The sequence below is a fragment of the Zingiber officinale genome, chromosome 1B, assembly GCF_018446385.1.
Source record: "Zingiber officinale cultivar Zhangliang chromosome 1B, Zo_v1.1, whole genome shotgun sequence".
NCBI lineage: Eukaryota > Viridiplantae > Streptophyta > Magnoliopsida > Zingiberales > Zingiberaceae > Zingiber > Zingiber officinale.
In genome coordinates, this window is record NC_055986.1 from 2753507 (window position 1) to 2773906 (window position 20400).

Consider the following 20400-nt stretch of genomic DNA (forward strand, 5'->3'; position numbering starts at 1 on the left):
GTGAAGGCCGAGCAAGAATTAGTGTGTTTATATACGCTCAGCGGGACAAACCCCGACCGAGCGTAAAGGCGCTTAGCCTTATATAGCTTTTAGTATATTATTAGCCGAGTGAAGGCCGAATGAGCACTAATGTGCTTAAATGCACTCAGCCGAACAAAGTGCAACCGAACGTAAAGGCACTTAATCTTATATAGCTTTTAGTATATTACTGGCTGAGTGAAGGCTGAGTAAACACCAATGTGCTTATATGCGCTTGGCCGAACAAAGCCTGACCGAACGTAAAGACATTTAGCCTTATACAACTTTTAGTATATTACCGGCCGAGTGAAGGCTGAGCGAGCACCAATCTGCTTATACGCGCTCAGCCGGATAAAGTCCGACCGAGCATAAAGGCGCTTAGCCTTATATAGATTTTAGTATATTATCAGTCGAGTGAAGGCTGAGCGAGCACCAATATGCTTATATGTGCTCGGCCAAACAAAGCCCGACCGAGCTTTAGGGCATTTAACCTTATAAAGAATTTAGTACATGTTGGACCCCATGGTAGTTTTGATGTGATCAACCAAGTTAGTTAGGTTCTGTTGTGTTTGATTCCTGTGTCTGAGTGTGCAGGAGCTTAGGAGCACAGAAAGTCGAGCGGAAGACGCAGCTAGCGAGAAGGACAGCACGGGAAGGGAGCCGACGGGCTTGGTGCGTCCGAAGGACGAGAGAGCTGCGGAAGAGTACTCCGGTGGGCGTGAAGAGCGTGTGCGGCGTTCGAGGGACGTTAAGCCGGGACGGAAGGCTGCTCGAGGAGAAGGTCGGGAATTGGGTTCGGGTGAGCCCTATTCCGGTTGGCCGCAATCACCCAAAAGAACGGAGCGAAGGAAGCTGAAGAAACTAAGCTGGAAGCTTGGAGGCGCCCTTGAAGGCGCCTTCAAGCCTGTTGAAGGCGCCTTCAACAGGTCAGTTTTGACCGTTTACGTGCGGATAAAGTTTTATCCACTGACCGAGCTGGAGGCGCCTTGAACCTTGTTGGAGGCGTCTTGGACTCTCGGGATAGACTTTCCAGGAGCTATAAAAAGGCCCCTGGAGCTAGGAATTCAACAACAACTCAAGCAATCAATCTGTAATCAATTCCTAGCAACTAAGTGAGCGTTCTAAGTGTAAAAAGGCTTCTTCGCCTACAGTAGAGGAGATTCTGATAGTAGAGCTTTTTAATCGCCCTGGATTAACAACCTCCTTGGTTGTAACCAGGTTAAATTCTGTTTCTTTTTCTTTTTCTGTCTCTTTAATTTAGTTGTTATTTTATTGTTGATTTAAATTCTGAGTTGAAATCCGAGGAGGGTATAGTTTGTTTTTGTTTTCAGCAATTCACCCCCCTCTTGCCGGTCTCCACTGCACCAACAAGTGGTATCAGAGCCTGATCGCCTCAGAAGGTCTAACCGCCAATTGAAGCACTACGATCAAGACGATGGCCGGAGCGAACATCCATCCCCCGAAGTTCGACGGAGATTTCGCTACATGGAAGCGAAAAATGGAGGTATTTTTTAAAACCGATTTTGATATTCTAATTACAATGAAATATGGTTTTGCAGCGCCGAAAGACAAAGAAGAAAACACATGGAGCAAGAAGGAGCAAGCCGATTTCGTCGCCAACGGAAAGGCAGAGTTCCACCTGCTCAGTGTGCTGCCTCCGCAAGAAGTAAATCGGATCGGAAGCTACGACTCAGCGAAAGATCTCTGAGAAAAATTCCTGGAGCTACATGAAGGTACGTCCGAAGCGAAGCTAGCGAAGCGCGACATCCTCCGGAACCAGTTAACGAACCTCCGGATGAACCAAGGCGAGAAGGTAGCGCAACTCCAAGCGAGAATCAAGGAGCTAATAACGCAACTAACGAACCTTGGAGAAGAGGTAACCAACCGGGACTCTATCCGGTACGCGCTCAACGCCTTCCCTAGAACTCCAGAGTGGGCTTCCTTAGTAGATGCGTATTACATCTCTAAGGACCTCGAGGTAAGTACTTTAGAACAATTATTTTCCACTTTTGAACTTCACGAATCTCGAGTTTCAGAACCCATCGGAGCAGAGAAGACAAGTCAGAACATTGCCTTAAAGGCAAAGATGAAAAGTTCTGACTCCGAAGCCTCAGTCGACGAATCCGAAGCGGCACTACTGGTAAGACGCTTCAATAAGTTTTTTAGTACTAATAAATTTAAATCGCAGAGGCATCATCGAAAGAAGAGGACAGTTCGCTGCTACAACTGCAACGAAGAGGGACACATCAAAGATGACTGCCCAAAACTAAAGAGAAAGGAGAAAGAAAGGGCAAAGCCAAAATACAAGAAACCAGAACCCTCCAAGCACAAGAATCTGAAGGCTACTTGGTCAGATTCGTCAACCTCCGAATCGAAAGTCGAAGAATTCTCGGGACTAGCACTGATGGCCAACCATCAGAAAGAAGAAACGTCCAGCTCAGAGATGAGCATCGATGAAGGGGGAGGAGCATCAGAAGAAGAAAGCAGCAGTGAAGGGGGAGCGTCACCAGACCAGGTAAGTAAGGTACGCAATCTAACCCCAACTCAATCTTTCAAATTTATCAAGTCTCTTTCTAAAGAATTAGATCAATTAGAAAAAGAGAATGTTGAACTAAAGTTGAACTTAGCAAGAGCATTCCCGTTAGAAATGTATGATCATCTAAAATCAGAAAATGAAAATGTAAAATTAGAAATTGAAAAATTGAAAAATGATGCATGCTTAAAGAAATTTCCAAAGTCAAAGATTAGAACTTATGGTAAATTAAATTGGTATATAAGGAAGCATCAAGGTCAACTTAGAAAAATACCAAGAAACTATGTACCCCCTAGATTTTTGAATAATCCTGTAGGAAGGAACCTCTATTGGGTTCCAAAATCTGTGCTTAATTAATTTTTCAAAAATTAAAAGCTTAAAGTGAGAGAATTAAACATTGAAATTCTTTATGGAAGCTTTGTCTAAGGAAGTGGTTGTTGCTCCAATAACCAAGAAGGCCAATTGCCTCGCCACGACCTGGAAGCTAAAATATTGGAAGAAAATGTTTAATTAACTTTTTTGAAAGAGCATTAAACTAGAATCAAATAATGCTTTAAAAGTTTTTAAATCTTTTTAAATTCTAAAAAGTCAGATTGTGAAAATAAAAAAAAAATTATTTTATTGACTTAGAAATTTTTTTTGAAAAATTCGTTTTGACTTAATTTTGACTTAGAAGATTATTTTTTTTAATAACTTAGAAATTTTTTTTGAATTCATTTTTAACTTAGAATTTTTAAAATTCTATACATTTCACTTAACTTAAGTTATTTGTTTCAGATTTTCTTAACCCCATTTTTGCTGTTAAAATACGAAAAGTTTAGGGGGAGTTAGAAAAAAATTTAAAATTTCTGTTATTATTTTTATAAAAAGTGTTGCAATTTTACTAATTGCAAAAATTATGTTTAACTTGTTAGTTTAGTAATTTTTCTTTAAAATTACTTTTTATGTCTATTTTAACCCTAACTTGAACTTGGGTTGATGCACATCAAAAAGGGGGAGATTGTTGGACCCCATGGTAGTTTTGATGTGATCAACCAAGTTAGTTAGGTTCTGTTGTGTTTGATTCCTGTGTCTGAGTGTGCAGGAGCTTAGGAGCACAGAAAGTCGAGCGGAAGACGCAGCTAGCGAGAAGGACGGCACGGGAAGGGAGCCAACGGGCTTGGTGCGTCTGAAGGACGAGAGAGCTGCGGAAGAGTACTCCGGTGGGCGTGAAGAGCGTGCGCGGCGTTCGAGGGACGTTAAGCCGGGACGGAAGGCTGCTCGAGGAGAAGGCCGGGAATTGGGTTCGGGTGAGCCCTATTCCGGTTGGCCGCAATCACCCAAAAGAACGGAGCGTCGGAAGCTGAAGAAACCAAGCTGGAAGCTTGGAGGCGCCCTTGAAGGCGCCTTCAACCCTGTTGAAGGCGCCCTCAACAGGTCAGATTTGACCGTTTACGTGCGGATAAAGTTTTATCCGCTGACCGAGCTGGAGGCGCCTTGAACCTTGTTGGAGGCGCCTTGGACCCTCGGGATAGACTTTCCAGGAGCTATAAAACGGCCCCTGGAGCTAGGAATTCAACAACAACTCAAGCAATCAATCTGTAATCAATTCCTAGCAACTAAGTGAGCGTTCTAAGTGTAAAAAGGCTTCTCCGCCTACAGTAAAGGAGATTCTGATAGTAGAGCTTTTTAATCACCCTGGATTAACAACCTCCTTGGTTGTAACCAGGTTAAATTCTGTTTCTGTTTCTTTTTCTGTCTCTTTAATTTAGTTGTTATTTTATCGCTGATTTAAATTCTGAGTTGAAATCCGAGGAGGGTATAGTTTGTTTTTGTTTTCAGCAATTCACCCCCTCTTGCCGGTCTCCGCTGCACCAACAGTACATTGTAGTCCAAAAGATGCTTAACAGAAAATTTTCTTAATATATATATATACACGACCGGTTTGAATGACTGGCCAAGATATGCTTAACAGAAGGTAAAGGTATTCTCAAGATATATACAACTGGCTGAGACGTGCTTGACATAAGGTATTCTCAATATATACACGACCGGCTAAGACATGTTTAACAGGAGATGACATACAAGTAGTGAACAACTTTATGATAGCTTAGTCAATTTGGCGGGAAATATTCTCCAGAAGCTTCTTTAGTTATGGGAACATATTCCTGTTCACACTTCATTAGGAATATGAGTCATAAACGCTAAAAGAAGTACATCTGGGATGCAAAAAAAATTCTTAAAGGATTATTGCATGAAGCCTAGAAGGTGACTTCATCTTCTAACAAACTCGAACAAACTGGGGAACACCTCATGACTCTGGAGGTTATATGAGGTAGTATAAAAAGGGGAATCCTCTCCATTGGTAAGGTACGCAAACTCTAGCATCCAAAACTCTGTTTCTAACTACTTTCATTATTGTACTTCTTCTTCCACCTTTGAGAGAGGAACTTGTTGGTGCAATCGACCTAGGTTTTGATCGGTACGATCATAGTTTTGATGTGTGTGTCAAAGAATTTAAGTTAGGTTCACCCTTGTATTTGATTTGAGTTGTGCAGGTTTGTAGGATGCACATGCGACTCAGGTTGATAGCTTCGGGTCCGGTGAAGGATGAAGCATCCGAGGGATCGTGGACAAGGCAACGAGGACAAGGGCCGAGGGAAGCGACTTCGAGGCATACGCGAAGGATGACATTGGGGACGAGCCGCGGGCTTGAATGCATCCGAGGGACGAGAGCCAAAGGAAGTATCCTTGAAGGCAAGAGGTTAAAGCTGCAAAGGAAGTGTCAAATGAGTTGTAAGGGTGAGGGTACGAGTGCATGAGAAATTGTACTCGGAGTAAAATCCTAGTTTTAGGATTTCACTGTAGCATTACTATAGCATTACTATAGCAGTACTGTAGCAGTCGACTGCATGTTTTAGCAGTCGACCGCGCAGTCGACTGGGTGCAAACAGAATGGTTATATTCATTCGGTCAGTGTGGATCAGTCGACTGCATATTTTAGCTGTCGACTGGTAAATGACTGTTGGCATACTGTTGGTGCTGCGAAGTAGCCGTTGGCTACCTCCAACAATAACACCAGTCGACTGATGGTTTTGCCAGTCGACTGGTGACGAGATGAGTTGATATGATGATAAACTCTCTCCTCATATTTATAGGAAGCTTTGGGGCTTGAAGGAGGTTACTCATGCTTGTTGAATAACTCCTTAGCAATTGTCCAAAGCTTCAAAGCCTACTCTCTTCCTCTTAAACCTAAGTTCATCTTGTAAGAGGAAGAGAACCTTGTATGAGGTTGTACTCCACCAAGAAGAAATAAAAGCTAGCCGGAGCTTGCCGGGGATTGATCCACCGAAGGATCAAGGGTTCGTCCAACTCAAGGACACGCCGTGGAGTAGGAGCAAGCAATCTCCGAACCACGTAAAGGATTTGTGTTAGCGTTTGCTCTTACTTGTTTATTTTCATTGCTTTAGTTTTCGTATTCCGCTTGTGTAACTAACTTTGTAGAGAAGAATCGAAATTGGGGGTGACCTAGCTATCCAACCCCCCTTCTAGCCGGCCACCAATCTTTTACAGAACTGACTTGAGCGTCGGATCAGGACCTAGCCAGGGATTTCTACCCTGGTCTTAGGTCACTAACACTTTGTTGGTTCATCTCACTATGTGCAAGATCATTGAGGAGCTCTTCAGGATTTTCAGGAGTTCATCGTCTTTGAAACCCCCTTTCACCGGAGCCAGCGCACCACCTCGTAGATTTCAGATAGGATCACGTGTCCTTCTCATTCCACCAGTGTACTCTTCTGTAGCTCCTCATCCCTCGAATATACCAAGCCTGTCATCTACCTTCTCGTATCATCTTTCTCACTCGTTGTATCTTCCGCTCGACTTATTGTGCTCCTAAGTTCTTGTACACTTCGACGCAAGACATCAAAAACATAAGACCTAACTTTATTTGGTTAATCAATATAAAAACTAACCGAAGGTACTTACAAGTACATCTTGCACCACTTGTACTTCAGCCCTTTGAGTCTTGTAGGCATTGCGTGAGTTGGTCTTGATGATATCTAAATAACACTTCTTAGCCACCACTTAATCTTCTTTTACTTCACCAATTTGATCTTCCATAAGTAACTTGACCTTTTACTGGAAAGTGAAGACCACGACTCAGAATTCATTCAAGACAGACCTTCCCAAAATAACATTCTAAGCAGAGGGGGCATCTACTATGGTGAAATAGGTGTGTCGAGCCCATCATAGAGTCTCTTGTCCCAAGGATATTGCCATATAGATTTGGCTGAGTGGTGGCGCTTTATGTCCAATGAATCCAAACAAGGAGGCACCCATAGGATGATGATCCTCCCTATCAATCTGCAATTAATCAAAGACCTTCTTGAAGATAATATTGACTGAGCTACTTGCATCTATGGAGACCCTGGATACATTGTAGTTAGCTATGGTGACCTTAATGATCAAGGTATTTTCATGAGGGGCCTCCACTCCCTCTAAGTCTCGAGACCCAAAATCTATTTGAGGACCTTTCTCAAGTCCTCTCTTGGCACTAACGTCGCAACTCTCTAATCGCCGACCATGAGATTTTTTTGCTCGATGTGAATCTCCATCTGTGGAACCTCCAGATATCATATGGATATCCCCTCAAGCGACATTGCTTCTATTTTCTTCTTGGCGGGCTTCTTAGTGAGATTGAGATGACTCTCAAGCCCTGTTAGATGGAGAACGGGCTCGACAATCCAGATATCAGGATGCATCTTCTTGTTGAGTGGTCGAGGAATAAGAATGTCAAGAAGAGATGGAAGACAAACAACCACTTGGCCTTTGAGTGACTCTGGGAGGAGAGCTTCGGTTCAATGAACGTTGATCAACAACTCGCCAGAGCTCTCTAGCATACTATTTACATTCTTGAATAGAATGACCCTTAGACTGATGATAGGCACAAAAGCTATGGAGCCATGGTGATGATGGGAGGTCTTTTAGTGTCATATATCTCAACATCTCAGTTCAGTTACTCTAGTGTTCCCACAAACGGAGCCAAATTTATTCCTGCCTGAGATACCAGAGGATGTGCAACTGATGAGTTGTCTTCGATGTAGACTAGGTTGTTGAATGCCGAAGAAGGTTGTGTAGGGGATCTTGGGGTCGGTTAAAGGGGGGTTGGATAGACGACACCCCCAAATCGATTACTTCCTACGTATTTGTTAGTTGTGCAGCGGAATACAAACAATACAAACACAAATACGAAAGCTAAATACAAATATAAAGGACAAGAAAGAGCAAGCAATCCAACACATGTTGTTTAACGTGGTTCAAAGATAAGGCTCCTACTCCACGGCTGTCCGTAAGGTGGACGATCCTGATCCGTCGGTGGATGACTCCCAGGTAAACTACGGCTAGCTCACATAGCTCCTTGTGGGTGGAGAAACCTCACCACAACTCTCACAAGAACGCTTGAGACGCTAAGTCACATGTAGACTACTAATAGGGGTTAACCACCTCTATTTCGTCAACCGTAACCAAGATTCCAATGTTTGGTTATATAGGCCACTAGTTGGAAAACCCCGCCTACCAGTTGACTGCGAAAACCATCAGTCGACTGCCCTCTATAGAGATTCGACCATTACAACTCAATGGCTCGATACCAGTCGACTGATACTTCCATTAGTCGACTACTCCACACTAACCAAGCGAATAGAAGCATTCTATTTGCTCCCAGTCGACCACCCGGTCGACTGTACCAATCGACCACCCGGTCGACTGTACCAATCAACGGATGAAAACACCAGTCGACTGCTATAGTACTGCTGCAATAATTGCTGCATTGTTGCTACAGTAATTTCTATAGTAAAACACTAATCCTAGGATTTTTTTTCCTAAGTACAATCTCTCATGCACTCGTACCCTCACGACTCACTTGACGCTTTCTCTACAACCTCGACCTCTTGCCTTCAAGCCTACTTCCTTTGGCTCTCGTCCCTCGGATACACCCAAGCTTACGACTCGTCCCAATGCCAACCTTCGGGTATGCCTCGACGTCGCTTCCCTTGGCCCTTGTTCTTACAGCCTTGTCCACGGTCCCTCGAATGCTCCATCTTTCATCGGACCCGAAGTCATCAACCTGAGTCATATGTGTATCCTGCAAACCTGGACAACTTAAATACACATATCAAATACAAGGGTGAATCTAACTTAAACCCTTTGCCCAAATACCAAAACACATGGTCGCACGGACCATTAGGATTGCTCCAACAATCTCCCTTTTTTGATGTTTAGCAATACATTTAAATTAGGGAAAACATAATAGCAAATAAATATGCTAAAACAAATTGACTTACGTTACCAAGGCTACACACTTGGACTTATACCGTCAAATGGACTTACATTGCCAAGGCTACACACTTGGACTTACACCGCCGAATGGACTTACATTGCCAAGGCTACACACTTGAACTTACACTACCGAAAGGACATGCAAACATGCAAATATGCATTGAAACCTATCCCAAATCTCTCCCTACACCTAAGCTCCCCATTGAGCTAGGAATTTTAACACAAGGCTATTTAAGAACCTATCACAAGGCTCCCCCCACACAAAGGCACTTAAGGTTTTCCCAACTAAACCTTACTTCTCCCCCTTTGCCTAACATTAAAAAGCTTCCAACAATATCTCAATTGTCGAAAACTTGATCATTAAACTAACCTTAAACTCGTGTATTTATCCCCCATGGATCTTATACACCTACATGAATTGTTCTGGTCAAAATCAGTGCTGAAAACTATTTCAGACTGGTATCAGTCGACTGACATAAGTATCAGTCAACTACCCTCATTAAAACGAGCTTACAGAGATATTCTATGCTAAAAAATACTGTTATCAGTCGATTGATAACTGCACCAGTCAACTGGTACACTATTTATGTAAAAATTAACCTTTCTGACTCAACTTCAGAAATGCATCGAAAATTCCACAGACCTCCAAAAATTCTCAAATTTTGTGGAGAGATATATTTTATCAATGTCTACTTGGGAAATATATATATAAAATTATATTGATCACAAATCCTAAGATCGACACAAAACTCAAAACTAGCTAAATAGTTCAATTGAACCTTAACCTAAAGTCCAAGTTTTGGCTTCCTCTTGATATATTTGCCCATACTAACCCACAATGCATCCCTAGCATTGGTTTATATGGTATCTATACATCCAAAATCAATTATTATGCTATATGACCCTAATGTCATATTTCTAAGCATGAAACATAAACCAATTGTGTCAATTTCCTAAGGTTGAGACTCAAATCCGTCTCCAAACCACTTAGCACATTTCATGACCCAATTTAGACTACTAAGTAAAATTCACTTGATATCCATTGGCCATGGATCCCAAATTGACTCTTTGAGCTCCCCCTAGAACTCTTAGCCTTAGCCATCTCCCTAGGTGACTCATCCACAATTGCTAGGCCATTTCGGTGCACTTCCGGTGACACTTGGCCTACAAACCTAACCTTCGTACCCTTGGAAACTTTCTCCTTGGTTAATTTTCCTTATCTTTAAATGACTTTCCCTTTCCATTTATTGACTTCTCCTTGCTATAGTCATATGCAACCCTAGCATAAGACTTTCCCTTAGCATTGGAGACATTAGATCGGTATCCCAAACCCGATCTATCATGTTGGGTCTTTGGCTACCCAAGACTATATCTAAATCCTTAGATTCAACATTGAATCTATCTAGGGTTTTCTCCAAATGATCAAACTTTTCCTTTAAAGCTTGATTATCCCTTTCTAGGTTCCTAAACCTAGAGTCAACATGTCCACCATGGACATTCCTAGACCTACCCTTCTTAGGCATATGTCTCCCCTTTTTGGGATTAATGCCTTGGTTCTCCTTAGGTCTATCATGCCTAGGTTTATCATGAATGGTTCTCCTAGGGTTATGATCTATCATTACCCTATTCCTATCATGATATTTAAATCCAAAATTTTTCATGGGTAAATAATGAAAATTATTTCTAGCATGCATGGGAGTATAAATATTTGAATTTGAATTAACCTTCAAGTTAGGATATACCTCCCTTACCCTTGAAGCTCTCCCTTGACTTTTGCTTCTCTTCTTCTCCCATTTCTTCAAATGCACTAGCTTCTTGATCTCCCTCTTCTTAGGGCATTTGGTGTGGTAGTGTCCCTTCTCCCCACATGTGAAGCATACTATGTGCATCCTCCTCCTTTGGGCTTCTTCATTCCTACAACCCTTGTTAATGTTTAAATTAACTTGAATGGGTTTAGAATTTACCTTCTTCTTACCCAATGGGCATCTACTCTTGTAGTGTCCCTTCCCATTGCATTCGAAGCAAATGATGTGATCCTTTGATTTCGCTTTGGTGGAGATGCTCACTAGGTTGACTTCCAAGACTTCTTCTTCTTCTTCTTCACTTGTCTTGGAGTCTTCTTCAATTCTTGAGGATGTAGATGATGCCTCATCTTCCTCATCCACACTTGTGGATGACCTTTCTTTATCCTTCTCCTCCTCAGAAGTTGAGCATGAATCGACTTTCGGTTGCTCCTCCTCTACTTGAGCCAATTCATCCCTCCATGGATTTTTCTTCTTCTTCTTCATCTTCTTCTTCTTTTTCTTCTTCTTCTTCTTCTTCTTCTTCTTGTGCGAGCAAGAGTTCTTCTCCTAGAACTATCTTTACCTTGCTCCACAACTCGTGAGCATTCTTGTATTCACCTACACGACTTATCACGTTAGAAGGCAAAATTTCAATCAACAATGATATTACCTTATTGTTTGCCTTTGATCATGATTGTTGCTCCTCGGTCCAATGATGCAATCGGAGTCTCTTCCCTTTCTTGTCTCTTGGGATTTCAAATGGTTCCTCAACAACCATCATGGTGCCCCAATCCATCTCGAGGAAATTCTTCATTTTCACCAACAAAAAGGTGATGTCCCATAAGTTTTCTCCTTCGAACTTTGGCGGTTCTATCAAGCCAGTCATCTTCTTAGCTTCCTTGGTGGTTAGTCCTATGAAGAGTGGCCTCTCTTTGATACCACTTGTAGGGGATCTTGTGGCCGACTAGAAGCGGGGGTTGGATAGACGACACCCCTAAATCGATTGCTTCATACATATTTATTAGTTGTGCAGCAGAATACAAACAATACAAACACAAATACGAAAGCTAAATACAAATATAAAGGACAAGAAAGAGCAAGCAAACCAACACACGTTGTTTAACGTGGTTCGGAGATAAGGCTCCTACTCCACGGCTGTCCGTAAGGTGGACGATCCCGATCCGTCGGTGGATGACTCCCCGGCAAACTCCGGCTAGCTCACATAACTCCTTGTGGGTGAAGAAACCTTACCACAACTCTCACAAGAATACATGAGATGCTAGGGCATAGGTAGACTACTAATAGGGGTTAACTATCTTTATTTCGTCAACCTTAACCAAACTTCCAATGCTTAGTTATATAGTCCACGAGTTGGAAAACCTCGCCTACTAGTCGACTGTCAAAATCATCAGTCAACTGTCCTCTGTGAAGATTCGATCGTTACAACCCAACGGCTCGATACCAATCGACTGATACTTCCATCAGTCGACTGCTCCACACTAATCAAGTGAACAGAGGCATTCTGTTCGCTTCTAGTCGACTGGCCGGTCGGCTGTACCTGTCGACTGATGAAAACACCAGTCGACTGCTACAGTAACTGCTACAGTACTACTGCAATAATTGCTACAGTGCTGCTATAGTAAAACCCTAATCCTAGGATTTTTTCCCTGAGTACAATCTCTCATGCACTCGTACCCTCACGACTCACTTGACGCTTTCTTTGCAGCCTCGACCTCTTGCCTTCAAGTATACTTCCTTTGGCTCTCGTCCCTCGGATGCACCCAAGCCCGCAGCTTGTTCCAATGTCATCCTTCGCGTATGCCTCGAAGTTGCTTTCCTCAGCCTTTGTCCTTACTGCCTTGTCCACGGTCCCTCGGATGCTCCATCTTTCACCGAACCTGAAGCCATCAACCTAAGTCATATGTGTATCCTGCAAACCTGCACAACTCAAATACACATATTAAATACAAGGGTGAACCTAAATTAAATCCATTGTCCAAACACCAAAACACATGGTCGCACGAACCGTTAGAATTGCTCCAATAGGTTGAACGTCGGGAGACTTCGCAAAGTTGGAAAGAGAGACAAAGAGAGTAAGTCTGATAGAATGAAGGTTAGGGGTTGCCCCTGCTCAACCACTTTGATGCTCAAGCAAGGTTTCTGGTGAGGGAACGTGGAGAAGATGAATAGTAGTTAAGGGTATGTAACTATAAATGTGTGTGTACACATACCTTTGCCCGCAAGAGCAGGCTCCTTTAATGGTCTGCTGAAAAAGAAATAATATCTCTTTCCTCATTAATTGGGCATTCCGTCACAATAGGACAATGTCATATCACTGTATCCCCATCAAATCTTACAGTTACGTCGCTCATATCCCGTATTTGTATAATCATATTGCTCCATGTACGTGGACACCCCACGCGTTATCTCACGTACCACATCAATCTAGGTGTTGGCACAAGCCTATATAATTAATTGAGCCAAAAGCCTTACCTAATAAGTGAAGGAGGATTGAGTCAAATCGATAGGGAGGAGCCAAATAGTGGAGGCATGTCAAATCGAGAGAGCTAAGCAAGGTGTCAGGGGAGATGAGTTAACTGAGCAGAGCAGTGAGTTAGAGGAGTTGAGCTCTTAGACTCGGATGGATCGAATGGAGGAATCAGGGGAGATGAGCTGACTGAGTAGAGTAATGAATCGAGGGAGATGAGCCCCTAGCATCGGGTGGACCAACTGGAGTAATTGGGTGTATCTTTGAAGGAAACGTCTCGGTTTATTTGAATTGAACGACCATCTTTTTTTTATCTCAGATAGTCCGATCGAGTTAACTCATCTAGACTTTAACCTCTATCTCAAGACTACTGACCTTCTATGCACTAATTTAGGGGGGTGTATTAAAACTAGACTTTTAATGACTTTTAATGACTCTTCTAAAATTTAAAAGTCTAGAGGTATTGAAATTAGACTTTTATAAACTCTTTACAAATTTAGTGGTATTCAAAATAGATTTTCAAAGAGTTATAAAAAATATTCAAACTTGACTTTTAAAGACTCCATAAAAATTTAAAGGTATCCAAAATTGTAATAGATTTCCAAGGATTCTTAGAAAATTCTTTAGTATATATTTAAATGCCTTAGGTATTACCATAAAAAGTAAAAAATTGTCTTCCATTTTACCTAGAGATTTTGACAGATTTTAATCGCACTAAACTCTCTCAAGACGTCTCGGGTTGTCTCCTCTCACGATAAAAAAAACCTCCTCTCACGACCAAAAAATTCTCCTTCAAAGGTATGATTGTTATTGTTTCGATTGTTCGTCTACAATTTTTCCCTTATTTCATAACGATCGGTACTGTTTCAATTGTTCGTGTATATATCTACAATTTTTCCCATCCTGATTGGTACCATAAACCTATATATTTTGTCTACCGTCTCTAACACAATCTCTAACGATTAGTATATACTTTTTTCAACTCTATGGGTCAACATAAGTAAATATTGAATTATTATACGAATAGTGGAGCAAAATTTTTTATTTTATTTCATTTTTTAATGGGTGTTGGATTTTATTTTTTCTTTTACAAAGCACAATTTGTATACGCAGTACAAAGCACAATTTTTAATAATGATTCGTAGAATTTATTATATAGTATATTCACAATTTGTATACGATTTGTATACACAATTTGTATGAATAGTATACAATTATATGAATAGTGGGTCAACGTAAACACAAATTGATATACGATTCATATACACATCAAATTGATAACGATTGTATGAATAGTGGGTCACAATTGTATGAATATTAAATCAAATTGATACTATATTCGTACATTATTCGTAAATTATATGAATAGATATCAATTTGTGTATACAATTTGTTTAAATGTTCTGCTCCACTATACACAATTTGTATACGATATACTTTTTTCAACTCTATGGGTCAACATAAGTAAATATTGAATTATTATACGAATAGTGGAGCAAAATTTTTTGTTTGATTTCATTTTTTAATGGGTGTTTGATTTTATTTTTTCTTTTACAAAGCACAATTTGTAATAGTAGAATTTATTATATCTCTAACTATTACTATTATATGAATAGTGGAGCAGAATTTTTTATTTGATTTCATTTTTTAGTGGGTGTTTGATTTTATTTTTATTTTATGGAGCACAATCTGTGTATAGAAAATTAATCGTAGAAACTTCGTGTAAAATATTTTTCTTTTGTGGTTCATAGGTGGTTATTTTTGCATCATTCTAACTCAAAATCGACTTTGAAATGTTGCTGGTTTTGGATTTATATAATTTGGGAAAAATGGAGCAGCTGCTCTATGTTCTGTAATTTCCAATATTCATTTTAGCAAAGAACAAAGGATCAAAGAAAATATCAATTATTTATCAATTTTTATACATGATGGCTTGCTTTTATAAACATGTGCAAATATGTAACCGAGAATGTATGAACTTTGAGGCATTAGGGAGAGCATATAAATAACATAGTATTTTATTTTCATTGAAGGAGTCAATGAAAATCTCATATAGTTTAATAGTGAAATTAATAAATTAAGAAGCATTTGATCGTTGAAATTTTCTTTTTCTGTTTAATTGGTTGCATAAGACAAACTTTTATTATAAAACAGCAAAGAATATTGTTATATATGTGCTCATCCACCATTTTTCTATCTTATGCATGCTAAAGAAGTACTATCAATGGGAGATTCACAAGCAAAATATAATATATGGACTGCGGAGGAGAGCAATGAATTATTAAGACTTATGGTTGATGCTGCAATGCGAGGATGGCGTGATAGGAATGGTGTGTTGAACAAAAGAACAGTGGAAATAAAAATACTTCCCACTCTTAATGCAAAACTTGGGTGTGAAAAGTCTTTTGCACAGTATCAAAGCCATTTGAAGTGGTTCAAACAACGATATAACAACTACTGTAAGCTTATGCGTCATAGTTCTGGGTTTGGATGGGATTCTATGACAAAGAAATTCACAGCTAGTGATGAAGTATGGGAGGATTATTTTAAGGTTAGAATAATAAATTGTATATTTACAAATTGTATATTTACAATTAGAATTTGAATTACACTTATGATTTTTGTTCTTTGGCAGTCTCACCCTAAACATGAACATTATCAGACTGATACTTTTGAGGATTATGAAGACTTAAGACTTGTAGTTGGGAATGGAACTGCTACAGGAAAATATGCAATTGGACTTGGAGATGACATTGATGCGAGAACCTTTGAAACAGAAGAAAATGGGGGTACTAACTTATTAGATGATTACGTGTTTGATCACAACAGTGGTGAATTCATACAAAGCAATAGGCAAGAATCTTCATATCAGCCTCTATTTTCTGAGGACCTTGCTTCACCATTACCATCTCAACCTAAGAGTTCTGAGGTTCCACAAGCAACTAGAAAACGAGATAGGAGCGAATTTGAAGCAAAATCAAGCACTTCAAAGAATATAGACCCAGATGTTTTAAATAGGCTCTCTTACACCATTGAGAAAGCATCTTCTAAGATTGAATTAGTTGGCGTTGCAGATGATAACTGTTGGGATGCTATAAAACAAGTCCAAACTTGGATAATCGTACTCGTTACAAGGCGCTTGACTGGCTCAATACTAGAGCAAAGAAGGTAGCTTTCTTGAAAATGACAATTGAAGAGCGTTTGGAGTGGATAGATTTTAAAAAGAGTGAATGAGTAGTTTTTGGGGGCATAAATTAGTAATTAATGTTAGAATTTTTATTTATAGTATTTTGAATTGGTTTCTAATTATTGAACTAGTAGCGAATTATTAGCTCTTGAATGTTTTCTAGTTCTACAAGTTTTGGATTGTTTATTGAACACATCTTTATTTTGGTTATGCATGGTATGTTTTTTTATGATTTCGTAGATGTTCTTTCATTTTAATTGCTTGGTAATGTCAGGCATTTAAATGGCAAATATCAATATGCATGAAGTAGATGAACAAATGGAAGAAGAAGAATTGCAAGAAGAGTTGCATGAAACCATCGAGTCTTTGTTGATGGAAATTTTCAAGACCCTCTATGTGCTATATCAATATATAGCAAACATACAAGACAAATATGTTCATCGTCCCTTAAATAGACAACCAATAAGTACAAGTGGATATAATTATATTCATAGAATATTAAAAGAGAATCCAATAAACTTTCGAGAAATTTATAGAATGTACCCAGACATATTTTTAAAATTATGCAAGATCCTTAGAGAAAGAACCTCCTTACAAGATACAAGACACATCTGCGTCGAAGAAATGCTTGCCATGTTTTTACTTGTTGTTGGTCATAATACTCGGTATTGCTTGATTCGTAAAACATTTGGTCGATCACATTACAATACTAGCCAAAACTTCAACAAGGTGTTGAAAGCATTGAAGAGCATTGCAGTAGATATGATGGTCAAACCTGGATCTGCAGTGCCAGAAAAAATAAGAGAGAGCACAAGATTTTACCCTTACTTTAAAGTAAGTATGAAATTCTTTTATTATTATTATTATTATTAGTGATGACGATGATGGTTATGTTATTGTTGTTGTAGGATTGCATTGGAGCTATTGATGGCACTCACATTCCAGCTATGGTGTCTGGGCAAGATATTAACAGTTATCGTAACCGTCATGGAGAAATTTCTCAAAATGTTTTAGCAGCTTGTAACTTTGATTTAGAATTTATATATGCACTCAGTGGGTGGGAGGGGTCTGCCCATGATTCACTTGTGTTGACAGATGCTTTATCAAGAAATAATGGGCTTAAAGTGCCCGGAGGTATTTTTTTGTTCTATATGTTTCTTAACTATTTATATTTTTATAATTTTAAAGAATATATATGTTACTCATTGGTTATTTGATACTACATATATATGGTTTGACAGGTAAATATTTTTTAGTGGATGGCGGGTATCCAAATCGACGTCAATTCTTGGCTCCTTTTCGAGGTGTACGTTATCATCTTCAAGAATTCACTGGTCAGGGTCGTCACCCTGAAAATGCAAAAGAGTTGTTCAATCTTCGTCATGCTTCTTTGAGGAACGCTATTGAGAGGATATTTGGTATATTTAAATCGCGGTTCAAAATATTCAAAACAGCTCCGCCATTTCCATATACAACACAAGCAGAGCTTATATTGGCTTGTGCCGGATTGCACAATTTTCTTCGCAGGGAGTGTCATTCTGATGAATTTTCAATCGAACTAGATAATGAAGTCCCATCAACTTCATCAGAACAAGTTTATGAAGATGACAACTTTGATCAATTATTTTCTCAAGAACAACAACGAGCAAATGCTAACTCATGGAGAGAGAGTATAGCCAATCAAATGTGGAGTGATATTGATCATGTTGTCAATAACAATTAGGTTTTTTCCATACAAGACTATCTTGGTATGTATTATTAAAAACTATTAATTAATGAATTATATACGTTGAATTGACTTGAAGAATTTAAATTTGATTTGAATAAATTGAATAGTGATTTATTCATCATTTTTTTAAAACTAAAGTTAATTTGATTTTAAGCTAAGAAGAATTCACTTATACAAATAAATAATAAAAAGTTGAAGATGTTATCGTTCATTTACTAGTTAAAAGAAATCAATAAAAAAAATGACATAATTATACAAGTTACAAAATCTATGAAAATCCAGAACTCTATGAAAAATATTATGAATGTCTATAAAAATCTTACAAAAAAAGTCAATAAGAGTCTATGAAATTCTGTTTATAAAAGTCTGTGGAATTCTATTAAAGTCAATAGAAATCTATCAACTCTATAAAAATCTATTATTTTAAAAACTCATTAAAAGTCACTAGAAGTCTAGAATGAATACACCCCCCTTAGAGTTCAGAAATCCAAACTAAGAGCTTCCACATTAGCTACCATATCCAAAGATTTTACCTTAAATTTTGGATAGGGTGACTAAAAACCTTCTATATCAGTTATCATATTCATTCCCTAAATTTAGATTTGATGAATAGTGATTTTTTAAATTTAGGGAATGAAATCTCAACCCTAAAAATAAAATAATATTTATTTTTAATGTCTCTCTTTCCACTCAATCTTTTCAATCTCTCTCCTTCTCTTCATTCCATAAATATAATAATAAAAAATAAAAGAAAGAGAATAAAAAAATAAAAAAAATTAAGAATGATGAAAATTTTAAGATATTTAATGTAGTGTATTATGAAAAATGATTATCTAAATTTAATAAAATGGATCATTTATCTTAAATTTTATATATAATAATAAAAAATTGAGGTGGATGCTCTAAGTGTGCTTATTTAGAATGAAATTCTCTTAGGAAATTACAATCGGTCAAAATTTTATTGAAATAAATAAATATTAATGAACCGCCCACTATATTTCAATTTTTCTTTTTTCCTTTCTAAAAAAATCTACTAATGAAACAAATCTATCTAAAATATTTAAGAGAATAAATAAAAAAAATAAATTTAAATTTAAATTTCAATACGTGAGCTGTCTACCTTTTACTACTTCCATTTTAAAGTCGACGCCCAAATTGACCTTCTCTCACTTTCCTCCCAAAACACGATCCAACCAACCAGAAAAACTATAAATATTTTACTTCCATTTCTTTGCCTTCCTTTCTCTCCCTTCCTTCCGTTTAATGAACCTAATTCGCTCATCCACATCCAAACAAAGGGCCGACGAGAGATCTGTATAAAACAATCGGTTCTTCCACTTCTTCCTCACCCACTACTGCTAATCTTAGCTCTCCCGTCACTAACCTTTCAGTTCATATCCTCGGCGACCAAATGGTTTCCGGTTCCTTCACCGGCGAGGTCACTCTCAATGTCTCAGCCGCAAGACTCTGGAAAGGAGGGATCGAGGAGCCCCATATCTTGTACCCCAAGCTCATGCCTGATTATATTTCCAAAGCCGAGCGTATTGGAGAGGGAGTCGGAGCTATTAACGTTTTCTACTACTCTCCGGGTATGAAATTTAAAGATTTTAGCTGCACTACTCGATATGGTAGATTTTACATGCTAATGAATTCTTTTGTTTACTCTACAGCCGCAAATCTGCCACCGGGAAGCCTCATCAAGAACAAGATAGAAGTGCTCGATGAAGCGACTTTCACTTTTAAGAACTCGTCCGTCGAAGGAGGGCTCCTTGGAGTGCTTGTTAACTCATTCACCTATGAGTCCGTCTTCATTCCATCCGGTCCTGATAGTTGCGTTGCGAAGATCAAGTTCGACTATGAAACAATTGCGGACCAAGATCTCAGTGAAGAGGAACTAAAAGCCGGCAGAGATGGATCGATCGCAGTGCTCAAGGCCACCGAAGGATATCTACTTGCCAATCCTGATGTCTACGCTTAAATTCATATGCATATCGCTCATCCAACCTTAGCAACATCCTTTTCAACTATGTTTCCCTTTGACTCTTATTTAATAAATGTGAACAATAAATGGATGAGTTATATTTATCTAGGGTGCATTAATAAATGTTTTTTGTCACTTGCTCCGTTTTCTTTCGAGGAAAAAAAAATGAACATCCGAAATGATTGTTAGGTTTTTCGGACCGTGAAAATCGTTTTTCCGCGTCGCGGAAACCCCGAAACCCCCTAGTCATTGGATCCGTGCGAAGGAAAAATTTCGGAAATACGAGTACGAGTTTTAAACTTCGATCTACAGTAGATCTACAAAGGAAAAAACATTTTATACCTTCGATGCGTGCCCGTCGC

At 39.0% G+C, this 20400-nt stretch overlaps 3 protein-coding genes across 3 annotated transcripts; all 3 read left to right on the top strand.

Annotated features, from left to right (window-relative positions):
- Positions 1 to 15365: 15365 nt before the first annotated feature.
- Positions 15366 to 16313, top strand: LOC122039628 (uncharacterized protein At2g29880-like). The gene is made up of 2 exons (XM_042602554.1): positions 15366 to 15692; positions 15777 to 16313. Exons 1-2 carry the CDS (start codon positions 15366 to 15368, stop codon positions 16311 to 16313), a joined length of 864 nt encoding a protein of 287 aa, XP_042458488.1.
- Positions 16314 to 17070: 757 nt separating this feature from the next.
- Positions 17071 to 18051, top strand: LOC122047964. Its single transcript, XM_042612203.1, has 3 exons — positions 17071 to 17162; positions 17237 to 17462; positions 17891 to 18051. The coding sequence occupies exons 1-3, from the start codon at positions 17091 to 17093 to the stop codon at positions 18049 to 18051; spliced, it is 459 nt and encodes a 152-aa protein (XP_042468137.1). The 5' UTR covers positions 17071 to 17090.
- Positions 18052 to 19322: 1271 nt separating this feature from the next.
- Positions 19323 to 20131, top strand: LOC122007981 (pathogenesis-related protein 1-like). Its single transcript, XM_042563903.1, has 2 exons — positions 19323 to 19646; positions 19728 to 20131. The coding sequence occupies exons 1-2, from the start codon at positions 19469 to 19471 to the stop codon at positions 20033 to 20035; spliced, it is 486 nt and encodes a 161-aa protein (XP_042419837.1). The 5' UTR covers positions 19323 to 19468; the 3' UTR covers positions 20036 to 20131.
- The last annotated feature ends 269 nt before the right edge of the window (positions 20132 to 20400 follow it).

Excerpts from the sequence above, each read along its gene's own strand:
- LOC122039628 (XM_042602554.1), top strand. The coding sequence starts at position 15,366 with ATGGGAGATTCACAAGCAAAATATAATATATGGACTGCGGAGGAGAGC. Across the intron at positions 15,693-15,776 it reads TATGGGAGGATTATTTTAAG|TCTCACCCTAAACATGAACA; the intron begins GTTAGAATAATA and ends GTTCTTTGGCAG.
- LOC122047964 (XM_042612203.1), top strand. The coding sequence starts at position 17,091 with ATGATGGTCAAACCTGGATCTGCAGTGCCAGAAAAAATAAGAGAGAGC. Across the intron at positions 17,163-17,236 it reads GATTTTACCCTTACTTTAAA|GATTGCATTGGAGCTATTGA; the intron begins GTAAGTATGAAA and ends TTGTTGTTGTAG. Across the intron at positions 17,463-17,890 it reads TGGGCTTAAAGTGCCCGGAG|ATAATGAAGTCCCATCAACT; the intron begins GTATTTTTTTGT and ends CAATCGAACTAG.
- LOC122007981 (XM_042563903.1), top strand. The coding sequence starts at position 19,469 with ATGGTTTCCGGTTCCTTCACCGGCGAGGTCACTCTCAATGTCTCAGCC. Across the intron at positions 19,647-19,727 it reads CGTTTTCTACTACTCTCCGG|CCGCAAATCTGCCACCGGGA; the intron begins GTATGAAATTTA and ends TTTACTCTACAG.